Consider the following 22,953-nt stretch of genomic DNA (forward strand, 5'->3'; position numbering starts at 1 on the left):
CGGCCGCTAGGAGCGCTAGCAGTCATGTGGGCGCATTGTTCAATGAGAGTGTCTGCGCTTTACGTTTGCTATGCTGCTCCAAGCATAGACTTTCCTAATATACACTAGAGGGAACTCTACCGCTAGTGTCTATGGGAGCTGCAACGCACGGCGCTTCAGCGAACATGGGAATGATGGGTAGTACACACATTTGTCTAATCTTTGTACTTCTGGCCTGCTTGTGGCTCCGTGTGTGTTCGTGTGACGTGGAGCTGTTTTCTCGCGAAACAAAAATTAGCAAATGTTTAGGGGTTGCACTTCACCACCTTATTTGTTTAAACTTACCTCTCCAGATCAGGTCATGAAAATTAAAAGGGTTGAATCTTTCTTTCAAAACAAAGCCGAAACACAGCAATAAACAAAGCCGCAAGTACGATTCGCCGCCCGCAAGTACGAAGACTAGGTAAATGTGTATACTACCTATCATTCCCATGGTCGCTGTTAAAGTCCCTGAAAAATAAACTAAACTAGCGCCATTCGTGTCAATGTGCAGACTCCTCTCCCCTCGCGTGCACTGCAGATAGTAAACGACGCTAGTTGAGGGGCTGTATGGCTCCTGGCCGCAAAGATGAGCGTGTGCTCGTGTTTCCGTTAAATCGCATCTGGGCGCTGCGGTTCTAGGCGATGCACCGAAAGAGTGACTGAGAAAGAAACAAAATATAAAAAGTAACGTTAAATACGAGGATATGACGTGTATATAAGCAAGTGGCATGCTGTGGCAAAAGACATCACCGCAAGCACGCAATACTCAACGCGATAGCCCACCGTTTGCATGCAGACGCGCTCAGCGGTGACGCTCTCGATGGCAGTGCCACTGCTGTCCATGTAATTAACTCGGCGGTGCTAAGAATCTGCAGCATGACGCACTAGCCTTTGGGAAGGTATTGCAAACGCCATTTTGTTTGTCCACTTTCGCGGTGTTTGTTTGTGGCTAGGCGTGCGCGCTTGGTATTGTTGTGTAACCGGAGTTCGACCACGTGTGAGTGGGTGCACGGTGATCCTGCACGTTTCGGGATGCCGACCTGCTGTGCCAGCGATTGCAAAAGCAGGTACAGCAGAGGAAAGAAGCTACTTTCGCTTCCGCGAGGAAAAGACAATGCCGCTCGGCAAGAAGTGTGGCTCCAGCGTATCGGAAGGACTGACTTGGACCCTGTATTGTAGCGGCTTTGTGAGGTGAGTACCGGTGAGCTAAACTCTATTGTTTCGCTTGTATTCGTGTTTACAGTGTTGCGGTACTGTCAAGCTCGAGCATCACACAAAGAGAGTAACCACGTCGATGGTAAACGTGCATGCCAGTTGAAACGCGTGCCGCGTTTAGTGCCGTGTAAACGTTGCGTCTCTGGCTTGATCCATGCCGACCGCGGCGGCTGCATTTTCGATTGAGGCGCGTGCTTTCGCATTCGTAGTTTCCTCGTGGACACTCTAGAGGCGCTGCTGTGGCTGCTGGGAGAGGAGGTAGGGGCGAAAGGGTGCGGTTGGCGCTACTTTAGTTTATTTTTCAGGGACTTTAGGTCGCTGTACGATCGCAGCGCCAGAGTCCTCTCTAGTTAATTTTAGGAAACTCTATGCTTCATGTGTAAACCACTTAATGTACATTGTAGAGCATTTGGCTTTGACCTCGCGGATACAGCCTGGTGTTCGAGGCATTGCCATTTGTGCGAGGGAATGACTGCCGTTTGTGCAATTCTAGTTCTGATTGGCTGCTTTGGGTTCAATTCCAGTTCTTTATTTTAGGCAGTGTAATGTGATAACGAGAATCACGATAAGCCAATTAGCGTAACAAAGATGCAAAAATGGCCTTTCTGTGGGATTCACATTGCCGGGAACTTCAGATGTTCCTCGAGCTGGCGGCCTAGCCCCGGGCACAAGACGCAGTAAGCGTTTCACAAATAAAGTTTATTCACCTCCACTCAAACTAAAATAGACGTAACATGGACAGAATGAAAGGGCAGTTTTTTTTTATTTCAGTTAGATCTCTTTTTTCGAAAGGAAAGGCTAGCGTTGCAAAGATAAGAACCAGTGACGATGACAAGATGATAACAGGTTCGATACTGTGGCGATGGCCAATCAATTTCTTCTAAACGGACTCTTGGAGTCTGCTGGGCATTCGTGCTTATCTATGCATCTCCCTTTGTGCAGGACTTGGCCTCCGGGACAGAAACAGCCCGGCATGCACGGTCCATTGCGGATCTTGTTGTGTGGCGAACATCGCGGCGTGATGACCGGGCCGCAAGTGTTGAACTCCATACCCGGTGGACAGCCCGATTCTGCGACGAGAGCTTGAATACGTAAATGTAAGCACAAGCAATCCCACACTGTTTCTTCTTTTTCAACGAATGACGTGGTGAAACGCTCATACGTGCACACCTACCATCGGTACCTTTGGTCGAGATATGAATGACAGTTAATAACATAAATTAGTTTTAATGAAATTATGTAGACATCAGCGTATTCAAAGTGTTCGCTGTCAAGATTTCATATGTTTTTTTTTTTTTGCAATAGTACTGGTGCCAAAATGGCAGCATTGTTTTGCAGTGCTGGTTCTATACCTACGGCTTCTTGTTGGGTTTCCTGTTTTTGTGAGGAAAAAGGCAAATAGAACTCACCGCAAGCTTCTCCGGGAAGGTGGCTCAGTGAGACGTTGTGCTTCTCGCAGGCAAGTTTTACGGCAGCTTGAACGTCGCAAAAGCAGTAGGGGCTCCCGAAGCAAGAGCACATGTGCTGGAAGCACATTTTCAGGATTGGTCGTGGATTCTGAACAGCCTTGAAACAGGCCGCTATACCATTGTCTTTCCTTTTTTGAGGGAGAGGGGGGGGGAAGTAAATGAAAAGAAGCATAAGTACGGAAGTGTTACTGTCACTAGCGTGAGAAATAATTGGAATGAGCAGTGTAACAGATACTTAGGATGACGTTATTGCTGGTTATACGAAAGAAATTGCGAAGTTTGATCTTATGTTGGTCCTCATCAGAATTGCTGAGATGTTTAAGGTTAGAAAAACTCCAGTATCTCCACAAAGAAATAAACGGTGGGCTTTCTTGCAAAAAAGTTCTGTAGTTTTGAGTCTTCAATTGAAAACGCTTTAGGGCTGGACGTGAAAACACATTTGTTTACTCAAATCAGGAGAAAATAAATAGTTAAGTATATATTTTTAACAGAAAACAACAATTACCGTATTCCCTCATATAATAGGCGCATATCATTTTTTTATTTCCGCGCATAATAGGTACCCCCCCTCCCGCCCTCCCCCGAATGGGCCGCGATAAGTAATTCTGTACCGTATTTGCACAGCCCTTTTACGTCAATTGAGCGGAGGAAAAAGAAAAAATGGCAGCATATCCACGGAGTGAATGATGTGGAGTGGGGCGAAGCATTCGTCCGTCCATGCGTCCGTCTGTGTGACCGTCCATGCGTCTGTTCGTGCGCCCGTCCCTGCGTTCGTTCATGCATCCGCCCCTGCGTCTGTTCATGCGTCCATACATGCATCTGTCTGTGTGTCCGTTCATCCATCTATTCAACACTCCAAGTCCCACCATCTCGCATCTTTTTATCATATATTTCCCATATAGAAGCACCGCCATTCAGTGGACATTCCAAGGACTAAACGAGAGGTGGCACACGCACACTTTCTTAGGGCTCGCGCTTCGGGTCTACTTCCCACCTTCAACCACCTTGAGTTCATGGTATATACTAAATCACTGTATTCATGGCACTGCGGCCCAATGCTCGCTAAACCTTTCTAAAACCAAGGAGGTTGCGCTAAGCGAGTATAACGTAGCAACCTTTTCCTGTCAGATAGTGCCCAATGTACATGCCAGTGGCTGCTAATGAGAAATGAGAGACAGGAGGATTCAGCTTTTAATTTCTTACGGCTTGCGCTTCTTATCTGCTTCCCCCCTTTAACCACCTCGAATTCATTCGTGGTATATACTAGTTCATTGTATTCATGGCCCTGCGGCTCAATGCTCGCTAAACCTTTCTAAAACTGAAGAGGTTACACCCAGCGAGTATAATGTAGCAACCCTTTCTTGTCCGATAGTGCTCAATGTACATGTTAATGGCTGCTAATGGGGATCGCAGCGTGTGCGTTGACTAAAAGCCGAATGCTCCTGTCTCTCATTCCCCATTAGCAGCCATTGGCATGTACATTGAGAACCATTTTTTATTGTTAAACAACGCACAGAAGAAATCTCTCACCGGCACCACCTTGGAGGTCAAATTGTTATACCTATTTCGGGTATGTGACACTGGTGGTTACGTACTACGAGGGACGCACAAGCCACGCCATAAGGAGCTTCGCCCCTAATGAAAGTATGGACCATCCCCCCGAAGGGAACCATAATGAGATATGCGAAGCAGCAGCGGTGCGCGTGCTGTTGACTCGGCTGAAACGGACGTCTACGCGGGTGCTGGAAGAACGGTATGAAGCGAAAGTCGGTGTCGCCTTCACTCCAGTAAACGTTTATTTGAAACGCGAAGAAACGGGAGGCAGTTTGGGTTTTGTGTAAGTTTCGTGACATATAAACGAGCCGAAAGAGTGTTTCTATTCAATGTGCGCTCGAACGTTGCGAGCGGTGGAGAGGTGAAGAGAGTGATGGCACGTGGCAAGCTCGACAGACTAGAGAGAGACTGACGTCAGCGCGCGTGCACTGCGAGGGAAGGCGTGACCTACTTGGCATCGCCCCAACACTTGCAGCCAGGAGAGAGTAGTGTGGACTGAGGGACATCGTTACACCGGCTAGTCAAAGAGATGCTTCGTATCTAAAAGACCACCGCCCCGCTACCCCAGCTCCACGGCCTCGCCGAGTGAGGAAGAAGGGCGGTTGCTTGGGTATCGTAACCTTTGCACCGGCACTGACGTGGCTCCGGCCACTAGCCCGGCCGCGCGTGCTACGCATGGAACGTGCGATCGCCGATCGTGTCCTCGTAAACTACGCATTGAGTTTCCTGTACGGAAAGCGTCGTTGTTAGCGTGTTTTCGACCTCATCCGCAAATTTAAAAGCTTTTTCGCTTTCCTACGCGAGCTTTCGCCTTTGCTGCCACTACGCGGATTTTCAGATGGTGCGCGGACTTTTGTCGGCGTTGATATCCCGTCTTCGAACATAAACATTGTATCACGCGTGCTACTCTTGGATCAACTGCTTGAGTGCGACCTTTTCGACACCTAATCTTTATGTTGTCATGTACAAACTTCCCGTGACAACATACCGAATCGTAGGCTAGCTAGGTCTAATCAATGTAGGTCCGTTTCGGTGGCGGTCACGAGCGATCAACGTTGCGGCTTTGTGCGTAAAGAGCGTAACTCTTCGGTGTCTCTACTAGTAGGAAAGGGGGCTTGGGTGTTGCTTGTAGCTCTCGAATGGGGGTTCGCTATACGATGTTATTGTTTTAGATATGGGGTATGATCGGTACCTTACAGCACCCAAGGAAGGAAAAAAATAGGAAGAAAAGAACGGCAGGGAGGCTAACCAGCCTACAGGCAGCCGGTTTGATACCCTGCGCATGGGAGGGGGATGGGGAAGATAAAAGATAGAGAGGGGAGAGGAAAGAGAGATAAACATGGCACATTAGGCAGCACATGCGCGCACACTCACAGTTCAGTCTTGCCTTTAGTGGTGTGTGACATTGCTGTTACAGCCGCTTGTTCAAATCCGTGTCGCGTAGGAATTTCAACAGTGCTTTTGTCGCCTTCTGTTTCAATGTCTTCTCTCGGGCACTTGAAAGAATAGTGTCCTTAGACATTTGGCAGTTGTCGATGCGCGCAAGAACAGACGCCAGTGACTGTCTCTGGATGTCATACAATGGAAAGTCGCACAGGATGTGGTGTAGCGTCTCTTCGCAACGACGAGCATCGCAGATAGCGTTGTCAGCCATTACTATAACAAATGAATAAGATTTTGTAAATGCCACTTCTAGCTATAAACGATAAAGAAAGGTGGCTTCCCTTCGGTCGAGCCAAGTGGGCATGTGGAGAGCCATCAAAGAGGACAGGTGGTGTTGAGGATTCGTCTCGTTGCTTGGTGGTCGCCATAGTGAAAACGTGATTTCATGCGCAAGCCGTCGAAGATTACTGGCAGCATCGTTCCGCGAAAGGGTATGGCTTCTTCACGTGTTTCCTTCACGTGTTTCCAAAGCTTCCCGTATGGCAGTATCGGCATGTTCATTGCCTATGACGCCGCAGTGACTTGGCAGCCACTGAAACGTCACGTGGTGCCCTTTCTCGTGTGAAGCGTGGATAAGGCATTGAATTTAAAAAACAAGCTGTTCGTACCGCCCGCGACGCAGTGCTGAGAGCACAGATTGTAGGACAGCCCTTGATTCACTGAAAATCGACCATTGTTGTGGTGGTTCCCGATTGACCACACAAAGTGCAGCGCGCAAAGCAGCTAGTTCTGCTGCTCTAGATGCCGTGGAGTGGTCAGTCCTAAAGCTGATGGTAACACCTCCTTCTGGGACAAGTACTGCACCTGACGAACACTGGTGGTTCGTGGAGCCATCGGTATATATATATATATATGTACACTGTCTGAATATTTCTCGTGAAAAAGAAGAAGACACAGCTGTTTCAGCACGGGCGATGAAAGCTCAGATTTTCTCCGGATCCCTGCTACACTAATATGCACTGTGGGTCGAGTAAGACACCAAGGGGTTATCGATCGTTTAGATGTAGGTGTGAAGCCCGAGGGAAGTTTCTCGTTGTACTTCACAATCATTTTAGCGAGCGATGCTTGGCGCCTCTCTGAAGGCAACAGTGCAAGGTGATGACAGGGAGCACGTGCAAAGTGTCTGATGTGCGTACTCAGGACTTCTACAGCAGTGTGCGTTTGTATCGGATAGCCACCAGCAATGGCAATCGTTGCCTCTGTTGACGTACATCTTGACAGACCAAGGCACACTCTCAGTGCTTGGACTTGTACTGCCTGTAGAACACGAACATTGGTCTTGCAGGTATTGCTCAGCATGGGCAAGCTATATCTCAGGCAACCGAGAAACAGGGATCTGTAGAGTTTCATCATTCTGTCTACTGACATGCTCCACATCTTTTCTGCCAAGAACTTGAACAATTGGAAAATAGCGGTCAGTTGCTTCTGATAGGCCACATGGGGACTCCGATAGAGGTCCCTATCAATAATGATGCCCAAAAACCGGTGGGTTCTGGCATAAGAAATGGATCGCCCGCAGATTGAGATGATATAAGGGGTGATTGCTTTGCGAGTGAAGGCCACCAGCGCGCATTTTTCTCGTGATAAGCTGAGACCTTGTTTTAACAAGTAGTTGGCAATCATAGTTGCTGCTCTTTGAAGCCGGACGTGTGACTGCCGAAGTCGAGACACACATGTCGTCTGCGTATATTGAGATATTAATGGTACTTGGCAAGTGTTCAGCAAGGCCAATTAGTGCCAGATTTAATAGCGTCGGGCTAAGAACTCCACCTTTAGGAAGACCCCTGGAAGTATAGCGTCACGTAGTTGGGTCATCTTCTGTTAACACAAAGAATGACCCTGCAGCCAGGTAACTCGAAATCCACCGAAAGACTCGACCACCAAGGCCAACCACCACAATAGCACCCCAGATGACTTCATGTAGTACATTATCATACGCGCATTTCGCATCTAGAAACAAAGCTGTAGATAGACGCATATGGAATCTTTTGTGCTGAACGTACGAAACTAGATCAACGACATTGTCAATAGAAGAGCGGTCGCGTCGGAAACCAGCCGTTGAATTCGGATAAATCTTGTAGTATTCAAGGTACCACTCCAAGCGGCCTAGTATCATCCGTTCCATTATCTTCCCTACGCAGCTGGCCAGTGCTATTGGGCGGTATGAGGTGAGTTCGAGTGGGGATTTGCCCTGCTTCAAGATGGGTAACAAGCGGCTTACTTTCCAGTCATCAGGAACATTGCCATCCTGCCACGGGATGCTGTAAAGGCTCCACAGTTCTCCCCTTGCACCTTCCCCAAGGTTGCACAAGGCTCGATACGGAATACTATCTGGACCCGGAGAAGTGGAGCGCCTGCAGAGCGCTAGTGTCGCCTCGAGCTCCTCCATTGTAAAAGGGAGGTCCATGTGGCAGTCACGGGAACGGGGGACGTCCCCTCTCACTGAAGAATCTGGACGAGTGGCTTGGTTGGCGATCTGCGCACAGAAATCTTCTGTGACATCGATGTCTTGCCGTCCTTGAAAGAGCACGAGTGCTTTGAATGGAAAACGCTGTTCCGTATGGTGATGCAGACCTTGCACCATTTTCGAAATGTGTGAGAGTGGCCTGCGAGGGTCTAGTAACTGGCAAAACGTCCATCGTTCCGACGCTAATCTATCCCTGCGATGCCGAATCTTTTTTTGCATCCTCGTGGCTGCCCTGAGATCGTGAATTGATTTTGTGCGCCGATACCGACGCTCCGGCCGGTGTCGATGTGCTTGGATTCGCTCCAACTCTATGTCAAAGTCGTTTCATACGGAAGATATCGTCACCGAGCGAGTGACGTTTTGCATTGTGCTCTTAATTGCTTGCTCGTTGGTAACGTGGATCTTTTGATGTTATCTTTGAAAATTTCAATGCACACTGCGTCACGCCTCAATTCTCGGACACGCGAGATTGCATGCTCAACAGGTTTTGCGCCAGTGTGGCCTATGAAAAAGGTTGTTTCGGCTCTAGTGCGGTTGTTCGTGACTTCAGTGACGTACGTTTTCAGTGGTCTATGCTGTAATCAGAAATAAAATTTTCGTAAATTATGCCCCGCAAAATAGGCACACCCCGAACTTGGAGCCGGAATTTCTGGAAGAAAGTGTGCCTATTATGCTAGTAAATACGGTATATTGCGTATTTATTCTCTGCCAGTATAGTCTAAAGAATGGACAGTTAATGTCTTACCTCATGTTTCTGCACATCTCGGTAACTTTGACAGCGACATATTGTGGTTTATCGGGGCACCTTAAGTGGCCATGCTGTCGTTCGTCAGGAGTAGACAGACTCCAACTTGCAAGAAACTCCTAAAAAACAAAACAAAAAAGTTCAAATTTTGGTGACCCGTCTAAAAAAAATCAAATCGGCATCGTGTTATTCTCTGCAACATTTGAAGGTCAAATCTTGCTGCACACTTGATAATGATGAAAGTGGTCGTGAAACACTTTTTAAGCGTCGTCAGAAAAGGCTGCCGGTTGGTATAAGAGGCTGCTGAGAACGTATCACCCAAACATTATTACACCGCACACAGTCTATAGTTTACGGTTATTTTAGAATTCAGCTGGTAATCGCCAGCTGTTTCCTCAACAAACAATGGCGTAATCCAAAATGACTACGTCATAAACACCAAGCCCATGGCCATTGGCTGATCTGAGAAGCGTGAGCTGCATAATTACGGCGGCCTCCTCTGGATGCCGCCATGTGTTCGTTTTGCTCTATATAGCGCTAAAATTACGCGGCGTATAGCACTACACCGGGGTGCTCGCGATCATAGTAAATGTAAGCAGCGTTTTCAAAGAATAAAAAGCGCTCAATGTCATCACGTGCGCTGACGAACAACGAACGTATTACTTGCCCTCTCGTCAACAACCTCCCTCCCCGCTTTGCTTTCAGTGCGCTGACCGGCACTAAATCAGAGAGGAAGTGCTTATAGCGTGCCACAAAACCCTGTAACTCTCTCGTACAAGGTATATCTTAAAAGTTTCTGCAGCTGTCAACTTGTCAGCCAATGACCTTTTCATTCGCTGATTACTTGGAAAAGTGTTGAGGGGCCTATTAGGGCTATACATTCAGTGGCCAGACTTTCTCCAGCACATAATCAATCCCAGCATGACAGAAAAACATTAGATTACTTCAACGCTCTAAATCAATTGCAATGTTCAACACACCTCCACTGAAGATTTTGACCCCAAATGGTCTTACAGTGGCTTCGGCCTCAGCCCTCGTTTGACCAATCTACGACGGTTGAATGACGACATCATTGTGTCGACATGCAGTCGGGTCATCGCATGATGTCAGAATGATGTCGAAAATTTTGCTGACTTGTGAGGTCGTGACGTGATGCTATAATAAGAAGTTAATTCACTTGGGTTTTCGGTGAGACTTGCGCCGGAGTTGGCGAGCCTCGCAAATTCTCGCGTATGGAAGCACCAACGTAGCCTCTTGAGGCCTTAAAATGCCAGACTATATAAATCTTCATGATAAAACGCTTATGCACCGACTATGCCCTGCCGCGTCTGCCATACAGGCCCTACCGTATGAACCTTACTTACAGTCATATAATCCGTACAAATTTACATCCATCACGTACGTCTATGAACACGTTTGTGCGAAATACATAATGTTTTGATATTAATACTTTTTTACTCTCGTTCTATTTAGGGCCCTTTTTTATTTATAGATAAATCTACAATACTCGCGCTTTTTTGTTTAGACCTAGCATGGTTCATATAGCAAGCAAGAGCAACACTTGCCGATGTATCCTTGGCCCTGAGGTGGTGCTTGGTGGTGAGGTCGTCTCGGACGTCGAAATTAGCATTGCCGCACAGGCCGCACACTTGACCGGTGTAGCCGTCCGGAAGTGACGTCACAATGGTACCGTCTTTTCGCACCGTAACAACCAAGCCATGATGGGTGCGCAGTTGCACGGCTTCGCCGCCACTGCCAGCTTCGAGGGTCATGATGGTGTCCTCGTGGTGCGGCAGCTGTACTTGGCGCTCGCCTACCGTTGCCCGACCACTGGTGAACAAGGTGGTGGTGAGGCAGTGTATGTAGACGCGAACCGCGACCTGCACAAGGGGATTGATTCGCAGCACACTGGTTTGTAACCACCGAACTTCATTTCTTTTCAATGCGCAGCTACGCAATATACATGATCAGGATTTGGGTACATCTGCACAGTGAGTCATCTGTTACCAAGCGTACCGTAACTGAATAAGAAAAAGGCGAAAAAAAAACTATCTGACAAAAAAAGCTAATGACCATAACGGACTCTTGGTTCCATACAGCAGAGATCCACTGGAACATTCTGGTAAAATTGCCGCATTACAGTACAAATCACGTGGTTTCCCAGAATGTTTAACAATTTACAACGCAGCGCCACATGTTTTTACTAAGCGGTGTACAAATGCCAAAAAACCACACTTTTCGTAGTGTGACACTGATATTTCACCAAAATATTGCAGTGAATCACTGCTGTATTTAACCTGTAATCATTTTCGGCGAGTGGGTATTTTCCTCATATGAGATTTTTTTTGCGCCTCTTTGTCATGCATTTATGGCAGGACGCCGTTGCTGCCGCTAAGAGATATAGCCGCATACAGATGCCCCCACATCCTGTGACTATCCCTGGACATCTCTTTTGTTCTCGTGCCTAAAAAATAGGTAGAGAAAGAGAAAGACAAACAGAGAATGCAGGAAAGAACTAGACCAAGTCTAGCTTGAAACACTACACGAAGGTGAAAAAATGAAAGGGTGAGAGGGAGGAATAGAAAGAAACGCACGTGTGTGCAAAGTGCACAATGTACATTCACATTGCAACATGTAAGAATTACCATCTACGAGCCACATATGAAGAGCCGCAGCTCTACCCCTCAAGCTGCATTTTACGTCCTATGGCACTTTACGGGCCCGGGCTGTCGTGTGCCGTGGTATGCTCTCGTATGTGGTCATCATATGATGTCGACCTCGACGAGTTTTGGCAAAAACGAACATTTTGGCATTAGGCACGCTTGTGCACAGTTTCAGTGCGTGGGAACGCTTGCGTACCTTTTTATGGTACGCAAGCGTTTCATTTCATAACGATAAGACTAATGTAATTTAGGAGCTGAGTTTAACTCAACAGCAATAAAAAAACATTTTCATGGCTGAAATTGACAGAGAAGTGTCTCGTAGTAATAGAGAAAAGTAGGCTCACATTGCCGTAATACCGTAAGATTACCCCTAAGTAAAAACACAACTTAATTTTCTTGAAAGAGTTGTTAAGCATATCGTGTTTACTTGGGTTGTGCCAGTAATGAATGAATTTTCGCAGCACTTGTTTATTTTGGCTACTATCGTCGTTATGAATTTTCGTCTTTATTGAAGTGTTATTAAATAATTCAGATGTCACAACAAACCTGCGTCATTTCAGTAAATGCTTCCGTCACCACAAGAGTTTCAGTGCGGTCACTTCGCCGTAATAGTTTTTACGGTGACCAAAAATGAATCTAATTTCACTAACCTCTTTCCTGTGGCGATGCAGGTATCCGTAGAATTTGCCATTGTAGCAGTCTTGAAACAGGACATAATCGTGTTGTTTATTCAGAGGGAAAGAGAGACCATCGAAAGAGACCAGAGTGTTGTTCAGTCGCAAGGTGCATTTCGGCGGTTCTGAAAGGTGATTTAAAGAAAATAATAATATTAACAGCACCAGTACAGTTCATAACATTTCTTTGTTATTTTTTTCATGCTGAAACAGCATTCAGAGCGGTACATCACAATGCACCACTTATCACATTGTATCTAAGTGAAAGAAAAGCTGCGTTCCTGATATTTCTGATAACGATTTATAGTAAGGCTTAATCCAGCTAAAACACATAAGGGTTTTGTCGTTCAGTTTGTACATTTGCGGCGCAGGCGTTTCAGGTGCAGCTAACGCTGACATTGCGTTACATTCGCCTCGTTCAGGTTACGTCTACGCAGCGTAACCATTAGCCCTGAGAACAAACACTGGCGTCGCTGCAGTCGCAGTGATGTGACGTCACGGCACGGACTGGCCTGCTCCGCCTGCGCTTGTCACCTTTTTCTGCGCCCGCCATGTACATGCTTTTTAGCGATACATTCGTGAACATTCCTCAAGTTTGTGACGCAAATTTTTCGACATACAAAGTGCTAGCTTTCACAACTAGTGAAACTTTGTAATGCTGTAAGAAATTTTCATAATTTAGCTTAGGATAGGCAGACTCCCGTCCGAACGGAAGATTTATTGGGAACATGGTGATGCTGGAGAAGACGTTCGTTGTTTTTATCGCGTACTTCACAGAATGGGTGATAATAAAATATGCTAAGTGGTACAAATGTTATTACAACTAGGCATAGACTCCGGGGTTAGGACATGGCTGTGCTGAAGTATGAGAAATGAAATTGGGACGTTTTCAATTCACTAAGTACATTTTGCTTTACCGTGCAAGTTACGCCTGCATCTGCAAATGATCTAAATGATTTGCACAGAACTGCGCTTTCTCCAGCAGGAAACGCTGCATGAATTTGGTCGTCGACCGTAAGCACTCACGTAACATATTCGTCACGTCAAACAAACAAAATTATACTGCCGCACACACAACGATTTCGGAAATAATGAGATATTTCTGTTCACTGGGGTCATATGTACAAGTTGAATTTCTTTTCAACAGTCGCCAGGTATTAAGTAGTCCTATACCCTCATTTGCGTGAAATGCTGGAGTGTTCTATCACCGCGTCACAAACGCTAACGGGCGCTTTCCGTGGGAGCACCGCTGATAGGAACGATTTTAACACAAATCTCAAAGAGTCGGAATGAACTATTTCTATGGCACACTCACGGACGAGGCCCAAGCAGTGTAGTAACCAGGAGATGGCTCACTGAGCCTGTCCTCTCCTCCCCCCCACCCCCAATTTTTCCCTATGCAGAGAGAAAAATGACCATTTCAAATAGGTGCCCTCCCCCAACCCCGAGAAAAAATTCATATAGGCTTCTGAACTTATGTAATATTAAACTACCTTCGCCTCGGTGAGGCGACAGCTGGTCTTGCACGTCATATCAACCAACAGGTAATCAACTGCAAGAAAATTTAACATATGAGGTAGCTATCTAAACTGGTTATTCGGAGCGCGACCGTACCATTGCTGCAATTCTGCACGAAGACAGAATCTGACCGATATAGGAATTTCTGCACCTACCCTACCGCACTTAACCTCAATAAGTTCGGTCAATTAAAGCTTCGAAATTATTGCGAGAGAAACATGATACTAAACAACGTGTTGTCTTTCTGTCATTGTTTTGTGCAAAAGGTGCACATTCATGTAGTTTACATGTAGTGTACATGTATTCCCTTTGTGGGAGCATGGGTGTGTAGCCTAGTGTAAAAAACAAAAAAAGTGTGTTGTCTACTGGTAAATACACTCCCTTTCGGAGCATAAGGGTACGGGTTCAAATATCAGTATCGGAAAGCAAAAAGTTTGTTAGTTATGCCGTAGACATTATCGGGTCATACCAGCCCCTTGTGGCGCTAAAAGCAGCGCAGTAGCTCGGCCGCAGGGTCTTACGAGAGTGTCCGCTCTTTATGTAAGTATGTTTCCCTATGGCGCAATCGTGTTTCTCTGGTTCCGTAGAAACCAAGCATTTTTCGACATGTCTTACTTTGGCACGCTACATCCTTCAGGCTTTGAGTTTGTTTTCATAAGAGTAGCCCGTGGTTGGCAGGAGGGTTCTGAAAAGTTTGCGTCACTGTTTTGCATCTTTATGTCATCAGCGTTGCAGATAGCGTATGTGTTGCCTTTGACCAAACGGCGATGTCATAGTGACGTCATTACGAAGTCGGAAATTTGGCGTTCTGTGACGTTTGACGACGACATATGGCGACATCGTCACGTGGTGAGGATATTTTGCATCAGTAATGTTGACGCTGACGACGACGAGGTACATCAAAGCCAGTGGTCAATGTTTGAATTTAATAAAGCATTCAAGGCTTTCCCGTTAGAGCATATGTAATAGTAGCTACCTTTGATACACGACCCACAGCACTCAGACGGGTTCTTGGACATAATTTTTCCCTGCAAAAAGAATTATACAAGAGAGTGTCAGATTTTTTATGCGGTGACGTCACGTCGGCAAAAAAAAAACAATACTCACAGCAGAACAATTCAAAGCAGGGCAAATCAGAGGAGAGCACTGCACCGCTCCCTTGTTACACTTGCAGACCTCACACCCTCGCTGCCAAGAGTCTCCGTCCTGCAAGCAGTGGCGCCGGCAAAGCAACACCCGATTGTTTCATTGGGTCAGCACTTCATTCAAAAACGTCGTCAAGACTGCAATAATCGTGAATTAGTTTCATTCAAAGTATTGTGTCATAGAAATCTGTTAGCGTGCTCCCGATTAAACCGATTATAAGACAGCTTTTCTATCTCAATATAACCCCTGCGTTTCTACGTACGAGTGTTACTTATGGTTTCCCATCTCTTTTATTTCAAGTACGAGAAAATATATAGCATTTTGTTTCATGAGTTGCTGCGTCAGCGATGAGAAGTATAAACCAATAACTACTTACGCATTTATCTTATCACAGAGAACCGCTTGATTCGTGTCAAAAATTTTGAAAAGTACGAATATTCAAGGTAGTTCGCATTCCGATGTGAAACCTAAGGGATTCGCTGTCATGATGCTGCTGCAGTAGAATGTTTTCTAGTTAGGGTAAAAGCGTTGTCTCATTTTTGACAAAACGGAATAAAAAAAATGTTTTAACAAATCTCTGGGTCAAGTGATTACATAAAAAACAAAAGCACGTCTAGCTTACCTACTGATAAAACAACTTTATTACATTTATTTTTATTTGTGCAGTAACGCCAGGGCTGTTTTTTTTTTTTTTATCGCGAGGCACTCGCGCTATGCGCGGCATACTTCCGTGTTTCAGTTGTACCCACTAAGTTGTTCTGCCATGTATGATACATACTCGACCTACACGTGATTTGTTTTCTTTTTTTTTTCTTTAAATACAGTAGCACGCCTTTACAAAAGAGACAGACGTACGAGGTGATTGCGTATAAGAGAAACTTGTGTACCTACGATTCAATAAAGGCTAATCAGAAAGTGAAAATAGGCGAAAATGCTGTATGCCCGTGTGTTCAGCTTTGGGTGCACGTTAAATAACTCCAGGTGGTCGAAGTTTTCAGAGTCCTTCACTACGGCGTCTCTCATAATCATATGGTGGTTTTGGGCCGCTAAACCACACACATCAATCAATTAGAAATTGAAAACCTGCTACCTACCCTGCTTATAAGAGACTAGAATTGCTCCCTAATGTGTGCCTCTTATAGAGGTTTAACTATATCTTAACTATAATGGCAAGCACAATTGACTGAGTAGCAAAGAGTACCAATTACTTGTCGACATTAATATTTGTGTAGTCAACATTACAAATATATAATGTAAGGTAAAACAGGAACTTGCGCTGTTGTAAAATGTTTAGTGTGACTCTTCATGTGCCTACTGTTTCGGGTTGTCTTATTCATGAACTTGAATGACATTCAAATCATTGCACTCCTAATGGGACTCTACAGCTGTTAGAAAAATTGTGCAGATCCCACGTACCTTGAAAATCTATGGTATGCGAAGTATGCGGAAGGAAGGTGACCGTGTTATAATTTCTTTGAACTTGCACAACAATGCCAACAGAAACAAGAGTATTATCAACACCAGATATGAGGCTGATATGAAGCGCTGGTGCTCGTGAGGATTGTGGCCCTGGACCTTGCTACACGAATCAACTTCAGCGAATCACACCTAACTACAATTGACGTTAACCTGACGTGACGGCTGCATCATAGGAGTACATATGTAATGTTTACAAAACTGGATAGCCAGTACTGCAACCACAATTGACGTTTCACAAACATTAAGGCCTATTTGAAAAGTAGTTCATAGACCTTTCGTGACTCTGCGGTAGAATACTTGGTTGCCACGCAGAATTCTTGGGTTTGATTCCTGCTGGGACCTTGACATTTATTATTTGCATTGTTGGGTCAACGCTGTCGATGTCAGGTTTGTATTAACGCTCACGCAATAAAAGTGGTCATATGTGTTCTCGTCGTTCCCAGGTAGATACTGTCAATCACCTGCGCCACATACCCGCCCTCGGGTATGTGCCACTGTCTGTCGGGAAGTGTTTGATGACGTACGCGATGTACTGTCCAGCGCATCATATTTTTCACACCATTTTACCCTTCCATGCTAATTTTGTTCCCGCCAAGTTAAGAGTGCAAACCCGAGAGCACCCATTACGTAAGTGGCTATATAGATAGATGGACACTAAAAGTGCTTACAGTGTGCAAAAAAATGTTTCGCATTTAAAATGTTCTCTCCACTGCCGAGTGTCTGGCTCGTTATCGTCAGTAGAAAGTTAAGCAAACATCCGATTTTTCGTGACATCTCCTGGCTAAGAGCGCTTGGTTGTTAAAATATGATAGTGATGCGCAATACACTAAATCATACTGCATGCCCAGAGAAGCTGACTGTAAGGCACTTACCAGGTACGCTGACAACACATCGGTGCAGTAACTTGTGTCTGTAATAGAGTGCGTTACGTGAAGCATTACGACTTACACACCGCGTAATTAAGCATATAATACTAATAAATCAATTTAGCTTAAATTTAAAAAGAAGCAACGAGCCAGCGAAAGCAAAATGATGCGTGTAACTTCAAAGGGCAAGAAGGAAGTAAGGAACAACCGGGTGTCGAGCACATCTTATTCGATGTCAACAATACAATATTGACATATGCATCGAACACAGGGCGAAGGCAAGAAGACAAGATAGTCACTAATTGTTAAGCGTAACAATGTAACAGACTGTATCCGAGAGAAGGCACAAATAATTGAGTGCGCGTCACGCAAACGGCGAATCGTGCACAACACCTGCAATTTGTAGATGTTGCGCGCATTGTAGGCGATTTCCTGGCGTTTATAGAGGAAGGAGATACGAACTGACTTCCTGGGACCGTTGCCACGTGATCCACCATCACTAAATTCCTGCACGCCTTCTTATGAAAAATTATGCTTTGAAATAGACATAAAATGCGATTACTGCCTCAACTGTCATGATCACGTCACTTCCGTCTTTTGATCAATGAGTCGACGAGCAGGATACCTCACGTATCATGGCGCTCAACCCTTCAGCTATTTACATGGTGACGCCAGCCTGCTCATGCGTCATCTCGAAATCGTTCGAGATCAGTGCAGCCAGCACTGTGGGCGTCGGTACGGTGATCCTGCTGCATCGTACTATATGTGCTGGTAGTCTGAAACGTCGACAGTAATGACACAGTACAAGACACGAGGCACAAACCATGTGCCCCCGACAAAGCTCGTCTCAGTGTGCAGGACACGTTGCCAATATGTACCCATGGTTTTGCTGCACCGAAGTAGTGGCAGAAAACTACCACGTTGCTTACATCTTGGACATACATCTCAGTTCTTCTGACTTAAAGGGCAAATTCAGAAGAAAAACGTATAGCCAGAAAAGGATGAAAGAAATGCCACGTATTCTTATTTTCCTTTCGATTTCTTTTCCCCTTCGTGTCAGAAATACTTAAACAGGTAGTGATGGTTCTGATTACATGGTGATTTTAGTTAGGCAGAATGCATCCATTTTTTAACTGGGCGTAAGACTTCGGGCTTCTTGTGCACCCATGTTAAAAGTGCACACCAAAGCATACGGTGGTGATATCACCGACCACGCAGTGAGAACTGCCGTGATGAGACACTTCGATAAGTTCTTTAATAGTGAAAACATTTCACTTTCCAAAGAACAAAACAAATGCGACCCCTGCAACGAGCACGTAAAGCCTTACCCACGCACGTGACGCGGTCGTCGCTAAGCGTCATTCCGTCTGGACATGAGCACTTATAGGACCCCGGCATGTTGACGCACACGTGGGAGCAGTTGTGCCTCCCAATCAAGCACTCGTCAACGTCTGCAAAATGAAATATGGAAGGCTTTTTCTCAACTTCGTTGGAGAACAGGCAGAACGGCGACGTTATCACCTAGATGAGAAAAACAACGCCACTGTAGTTTTTCAATGGTTTCACTTTTCCCCTCATTCTCGTTCCTCAATTCTACTGTTTTTTTTTACAGCAGTGTTTTAACACTACAATCAGAACCAACTCCCGCTCACCATATTGGCAAAATCTGCCTTCGTACGATGCATTGCACACGCACTCAGCTGATCCGTCGTTCCTTTTGACACACGACTGGCCGTTTTTACATGGACTCGTGCTGCAGGATTCCACTCGACGAGAACAGCTTGCACCTGCGCGCCAAGACAACTTTAGGACAAAGCGAACGAAAGTAAAAAGAATACAAAGACATAAAAAAATGCATACAGAGGAAGAAAGCGAGCGACGACATAACTTAGCCCCATTAATTGCAAATTGCCTACTTCCCTGAGAGTGAAGCAGAATAAGAGCGTAAAAATGTCCAGAGAATCTCACCAATGAAATACATTGTTTATCTCCTTCAAATGCTTATCTGCGTACGCGTTCAAAGCAAGGTTTATCTTTCCTGGTTAAAGTATGTACACTGCCACCTGTCAGCTACCAACACCTTAAGTGTGATCAAGCTTTACACTTTTCAAGTGGACCAATGCTGTCACTATACAGGCTACTCATCGAAAAGAAAGTGAAACCTTTGTGAAGTTCTGAAAGCAGCCGGATCGTGGACTGTTTGGTAAACACGAAATCATCTTCAGTTATGTAGCTCAACTGAAATTTGTAAAGGTCTTCACGTACATGTGCTCCCTGCGGTGTTCTAGCTGTCGGAGCTATTTCAGCATGTCACATAAATATATGACGCGAGAGCATGTGACCGTACAGAAGAGGGCTTAATTCAAACGAAATGAACTAAGGTGGACCAACAAGGAATATCTGAAGCTTGAGTTATTTGTCATAGCAGTGCAGTTTCTCTTGTTGAAATCTAAAGTCGATCCATCTATCCACTCAGTTTGCATCGCTGTTTATAATTATTCAAATTTATAAGTCAACTTAAACATTTACTTGACTAGTTTAATCTCCGTTTGCCTGTTCCTGAACCAATATGTGACTATTAGGTGTGCTATAATGGTGGACCATGGATTAATTTTAATTGTATGGAGTTCTTTAATCTGGACCGAGTTTTGTAACATTGGTATCTTCTTATAAGACCCTTGCAAATCACGGCTCTCATGACTCGCGCCCTCATTATTTTGTTTATGCCTGTGCTTTACAGGTTATGCTACCCTTTCACGCAGACGTGATCCACCTGTTAATCAAATTCAAAACTTACTTCAGAAGATCATTCATTTAAAACAAACCATTCAAATTTAATTGCACACTTAGAAGATTTATATATTGACATTAAAGGTGAAAACCTGCTCGAGTGCTTGTGGTAAAGCAACCATTTAGATTGTGTTATTTTTTTTGGGGGGGGGGGGCTCAGTGCGATATTAATAACTCAAGTTGCAGCTGCAATGAGCCGGCGAGTGTTCGCATAATTCTCTAAAATCACTGAAAAGTACAGGCAATAACAAATGGGACACATCAGCCTTTCCTTCATATTGTATTCATAATATGAATTCTATTGAGACATGTGCACTTACATACCAAGATTCTGGGCGCTATCTGTGAGACGTCTTTAAATTACAATCACGTGGTTCAGGATTCTGATCCCACCGGCAGCAAAGGGTTATATTTTGTTTGCCGCCATTTATTTGACTTTATGTCATAATCACTACACAATTAACGGGGCTTAATTCTCTGTTTAATTCCTTTGATGTAATCCGATAAGTCTTTTTTTTATTATTTAAAATATACCAATCAGCAACTTACGCTCCTCAAGAGAGGCAGATGTGATGTGACACGACACTGCCTGCTTCTTGCCTTGACCACTGTAGGTATCTTAAAAAAAAAAAGAACATCCGAGTTTCATCATCAGCAAAGCATAAGAAAAAAGCAGCTAAAAAAACACATATTTAATTGCTTCTAAAGCGCGTAACGAATAGCTCTACATAGCTGAAATCGAAAGTAACGTATGGATAACGTTCATTGTGAAGCATACTCAATCAATCGATTGATCAATCTGACTGATAATAACATTTTGATAACAGAATCAATCAGACTGATAATAACATTCTAATAACAGAACCAATAACATTCGTGATCCGCGAATGTTAGCTATAATCAGCCATTGTTATCTTTTCTGTGGGATGCGTAGTGAACAAACGGTCATGTGATTTATTCACGTTCATACGAACTTGAAGGCCGAGGAACGTCAGCAGGCCAGAAATCCCAGCAAGCGCAAGCTTGAGTCGCGCGTGTATATCACCGACGCTGTGCCTTGTCTTCCTCGTTGCTTCGTCGTTGTCTTGCATTGCTCACTACAAAACTATTGAGTACAATGTTGTACGAACAGACATACGGTGTTGCAGAAGGGTTGCAACCAGCCTATGTGAAGCACTGTGCGTTTGTTTATATAACTTTGATTTCAATGTGATCAAAAACTGCTCGGGAGGACATGATTGCCTTCGAATGCTTCGTGCAGGCAGGTAGATGATAATAAGCTTGATAATATCATGTGAGAAACGCTCAGAGTAATTTTTTAGTATAAGTCACGTACTAATAGTCAGTGCATGATTACTTTTAGGACTAGCCAAAATAACTTGATCGTTTCCTAATAACCACGCGTTGCCTCGTCCTCAAGACTTTCTAAATGAATTCAACTTCTTACGTATGTTTCGCCATAAGCTGATATTGGCTACGTCCATACTACCCTAGGCAGACAATCCTAACAAACTTATTGTCTTCTGGAAATACACGTACCTTTGCACAGCTCCCAATCGCCATCGGACACAATGCCATTCGTGGCAGCGAGGCGCAGCTCGGGCCAGGAGACGACATTTCCAGCTATCCGACATGCTTGCGAGATTTCCCTGATTTCACTTGCCGACATGGCGTAGTCCCACACGTTTAGCTGAGAAAAGTGACGGCCACCAATTAGCATTGCGTATCGGTGTAAGATGATTGAAGTTAAATAGCACGCTGCTATAAATGTGCACTAAGAGCTATGCATCTCAATTCAGCACCAACTGTCTTACCGCCTAACTTATATAGCGATGATTGCCATACGGTGCGTATAAAAGAAGAAAATAAGCAGCAGCGTTTCATGCGATGACTCGAGTTATTTGCTTTGCATCAGTTATCACGTGTGTATTTTTCAAGCTGGTAGTCACAGGCACAAGTTCCGCTTATATTTACACTTTCCTTCTATTTTTCCCTCATTCGTAAACCTTAATGACAGACTATTCTTTTTCCTATTGTCTCTCTTTTTCAAACGTCCTGCTATCATGCAGTAGCGTTATCTTGCTCCAACCGGGTACCCACCTCGGCCACGTGCCCAGAATATGCCTCGATGCCACTAAACGCTGCTCCCAAATCATCTTGGTCTTGTCCCACCACAAGTACTCCAGGGAACACGACCTCACCGGCAGCTCTGTAGTTGCGGGCCTTCTCCTGCTCGTCCCAGTAGAAGATCCACTGACCGTCCGAACTATCCCAAGTAACCGCGCAGTGGTGCCATTGGCCGTCGCTACGCATTGTAAACGAAGCGCGCAATCTCGGTTATTTTTGTAGCAGCCCATTGATATGCTCTCTCGTGGCTACTGACGATGCTTGGTCGTTATAAATATGGTGCTGCACTCTGTGAAGCCCTAGAATGTTTGCAATATTTCGAAAGTGATTGCTCAGGAGCCTCCAGATAACCGATAATAAGTCATTCATGGAGACATAATTCAGTAGTGGCTAAGGCATAGAAAAATGCAAAGGAAAGTTGAGCATGTTGGATGGAGCCTTCAATTTGCCTTCAGCAGCAGGGGCGTGACCTTAATGTGGTAATATTCTTTTAATGACGAAGCTGTTCATGTAACGCCTGGCTTCATTTGGTGTCCTTTTACTAGCTTAAATGTCTGCTTCCTGTTAACGGAAATACCATTATTTAACTTCGCGTAGTATACTTCTCTTAGATGGGAACCTTCGTGATTTAGTCCCTTTTATTGAATACGAGCGGATCATTGGCAAGGCATTCATGAATCTAGAACATAATCTTAAATTTGTTGCAGAAGAAACAATTCTGGTCATATCATTAGACATCTTTTATCATTCACGGATTGTGTGCTCTGTTCTAAGCT

General features: G+C 44.9%; 1 protein-coding gene across 2 annotated transcripts in view; it reads right to left on the minus strand.

Moving 5' to 3' along the window:
- Positions 1–1,980: 1,980 nt before the first annotated feature.
- The window catches only part of LOC119169575 (sushi, von Willebrand factor type A, EGF and pentraxin domain-containing protein 1-like), a 67,822-nt gene continuing 46,849 nt past the window's right edge, over positions 1,981–22,953 (minus strand). For both annotated transcript variants that reach the window (XM_075875353.1, XM_075875348.1), the window contains 13 exons: positions 22,151–22,355; positions 21,590–21,740; positions 20,600–20,668; positions 18,913–19,047; positions 18,589–18,711; positions 17,267–17,304; positions 14,877–14,975; positions 14,746–14,797; positions 12,228–12,376; positions 10,480–10,794; positions 8,915–9,033; positions 2,646–2,833; positions 1,981–2,306 (listed from right to left, as the gene is read on the minus strand). In XM_075875353.1, the coding sequence (XP_075731468.1) occupies positions 2,107–2,306; positions 2,646–2,833; positions 8,915–9,033; positions 10,480–10,794; positions 12,228–12,376; positions 14,746–14,797; positions 14,877–14,975; positions 17,267–17,304; positions 18,589–18,711; positions 18,913–19,047; positions 20,600–20,668; positions 21,590–21,740; positions 22,151–22,355 (1,843 nt within the window). In that variant the 3' untranslated portion in view covers positions 1,981–2,106. The remainder of the gene's footprint in view (positions 2,307–2,645; positions 2,834–8,914; positions 9,034–10,479; positions 10,795–12,227; positions 12,377–14,745; positions 14,798–14,876; positions 14,976–17,266; positions 17,305–18,588; positions 18,712–18,912; positions 19,048–20,599; positions 20,669–21,589; positions 21,741–22,150; positions 22,356–22,953) is intronic.

The sequence above is a fragment of the Rhipicephalus microplus genome, chromosome 2 (genome assembly GCF_043290135.1).
Source record: "Rhipicephalus microplus isolate Deutch F79 chromosome 2, USDA_Rmic, whole genome shotgun sequence".
NCBI classification, from domain to species: Eukaryota; Metazoa; Arthropoda; class Arachnida; order Ixodida; family Ixodidae; genus Rhipicephalus; species Rhipicephalus microplus.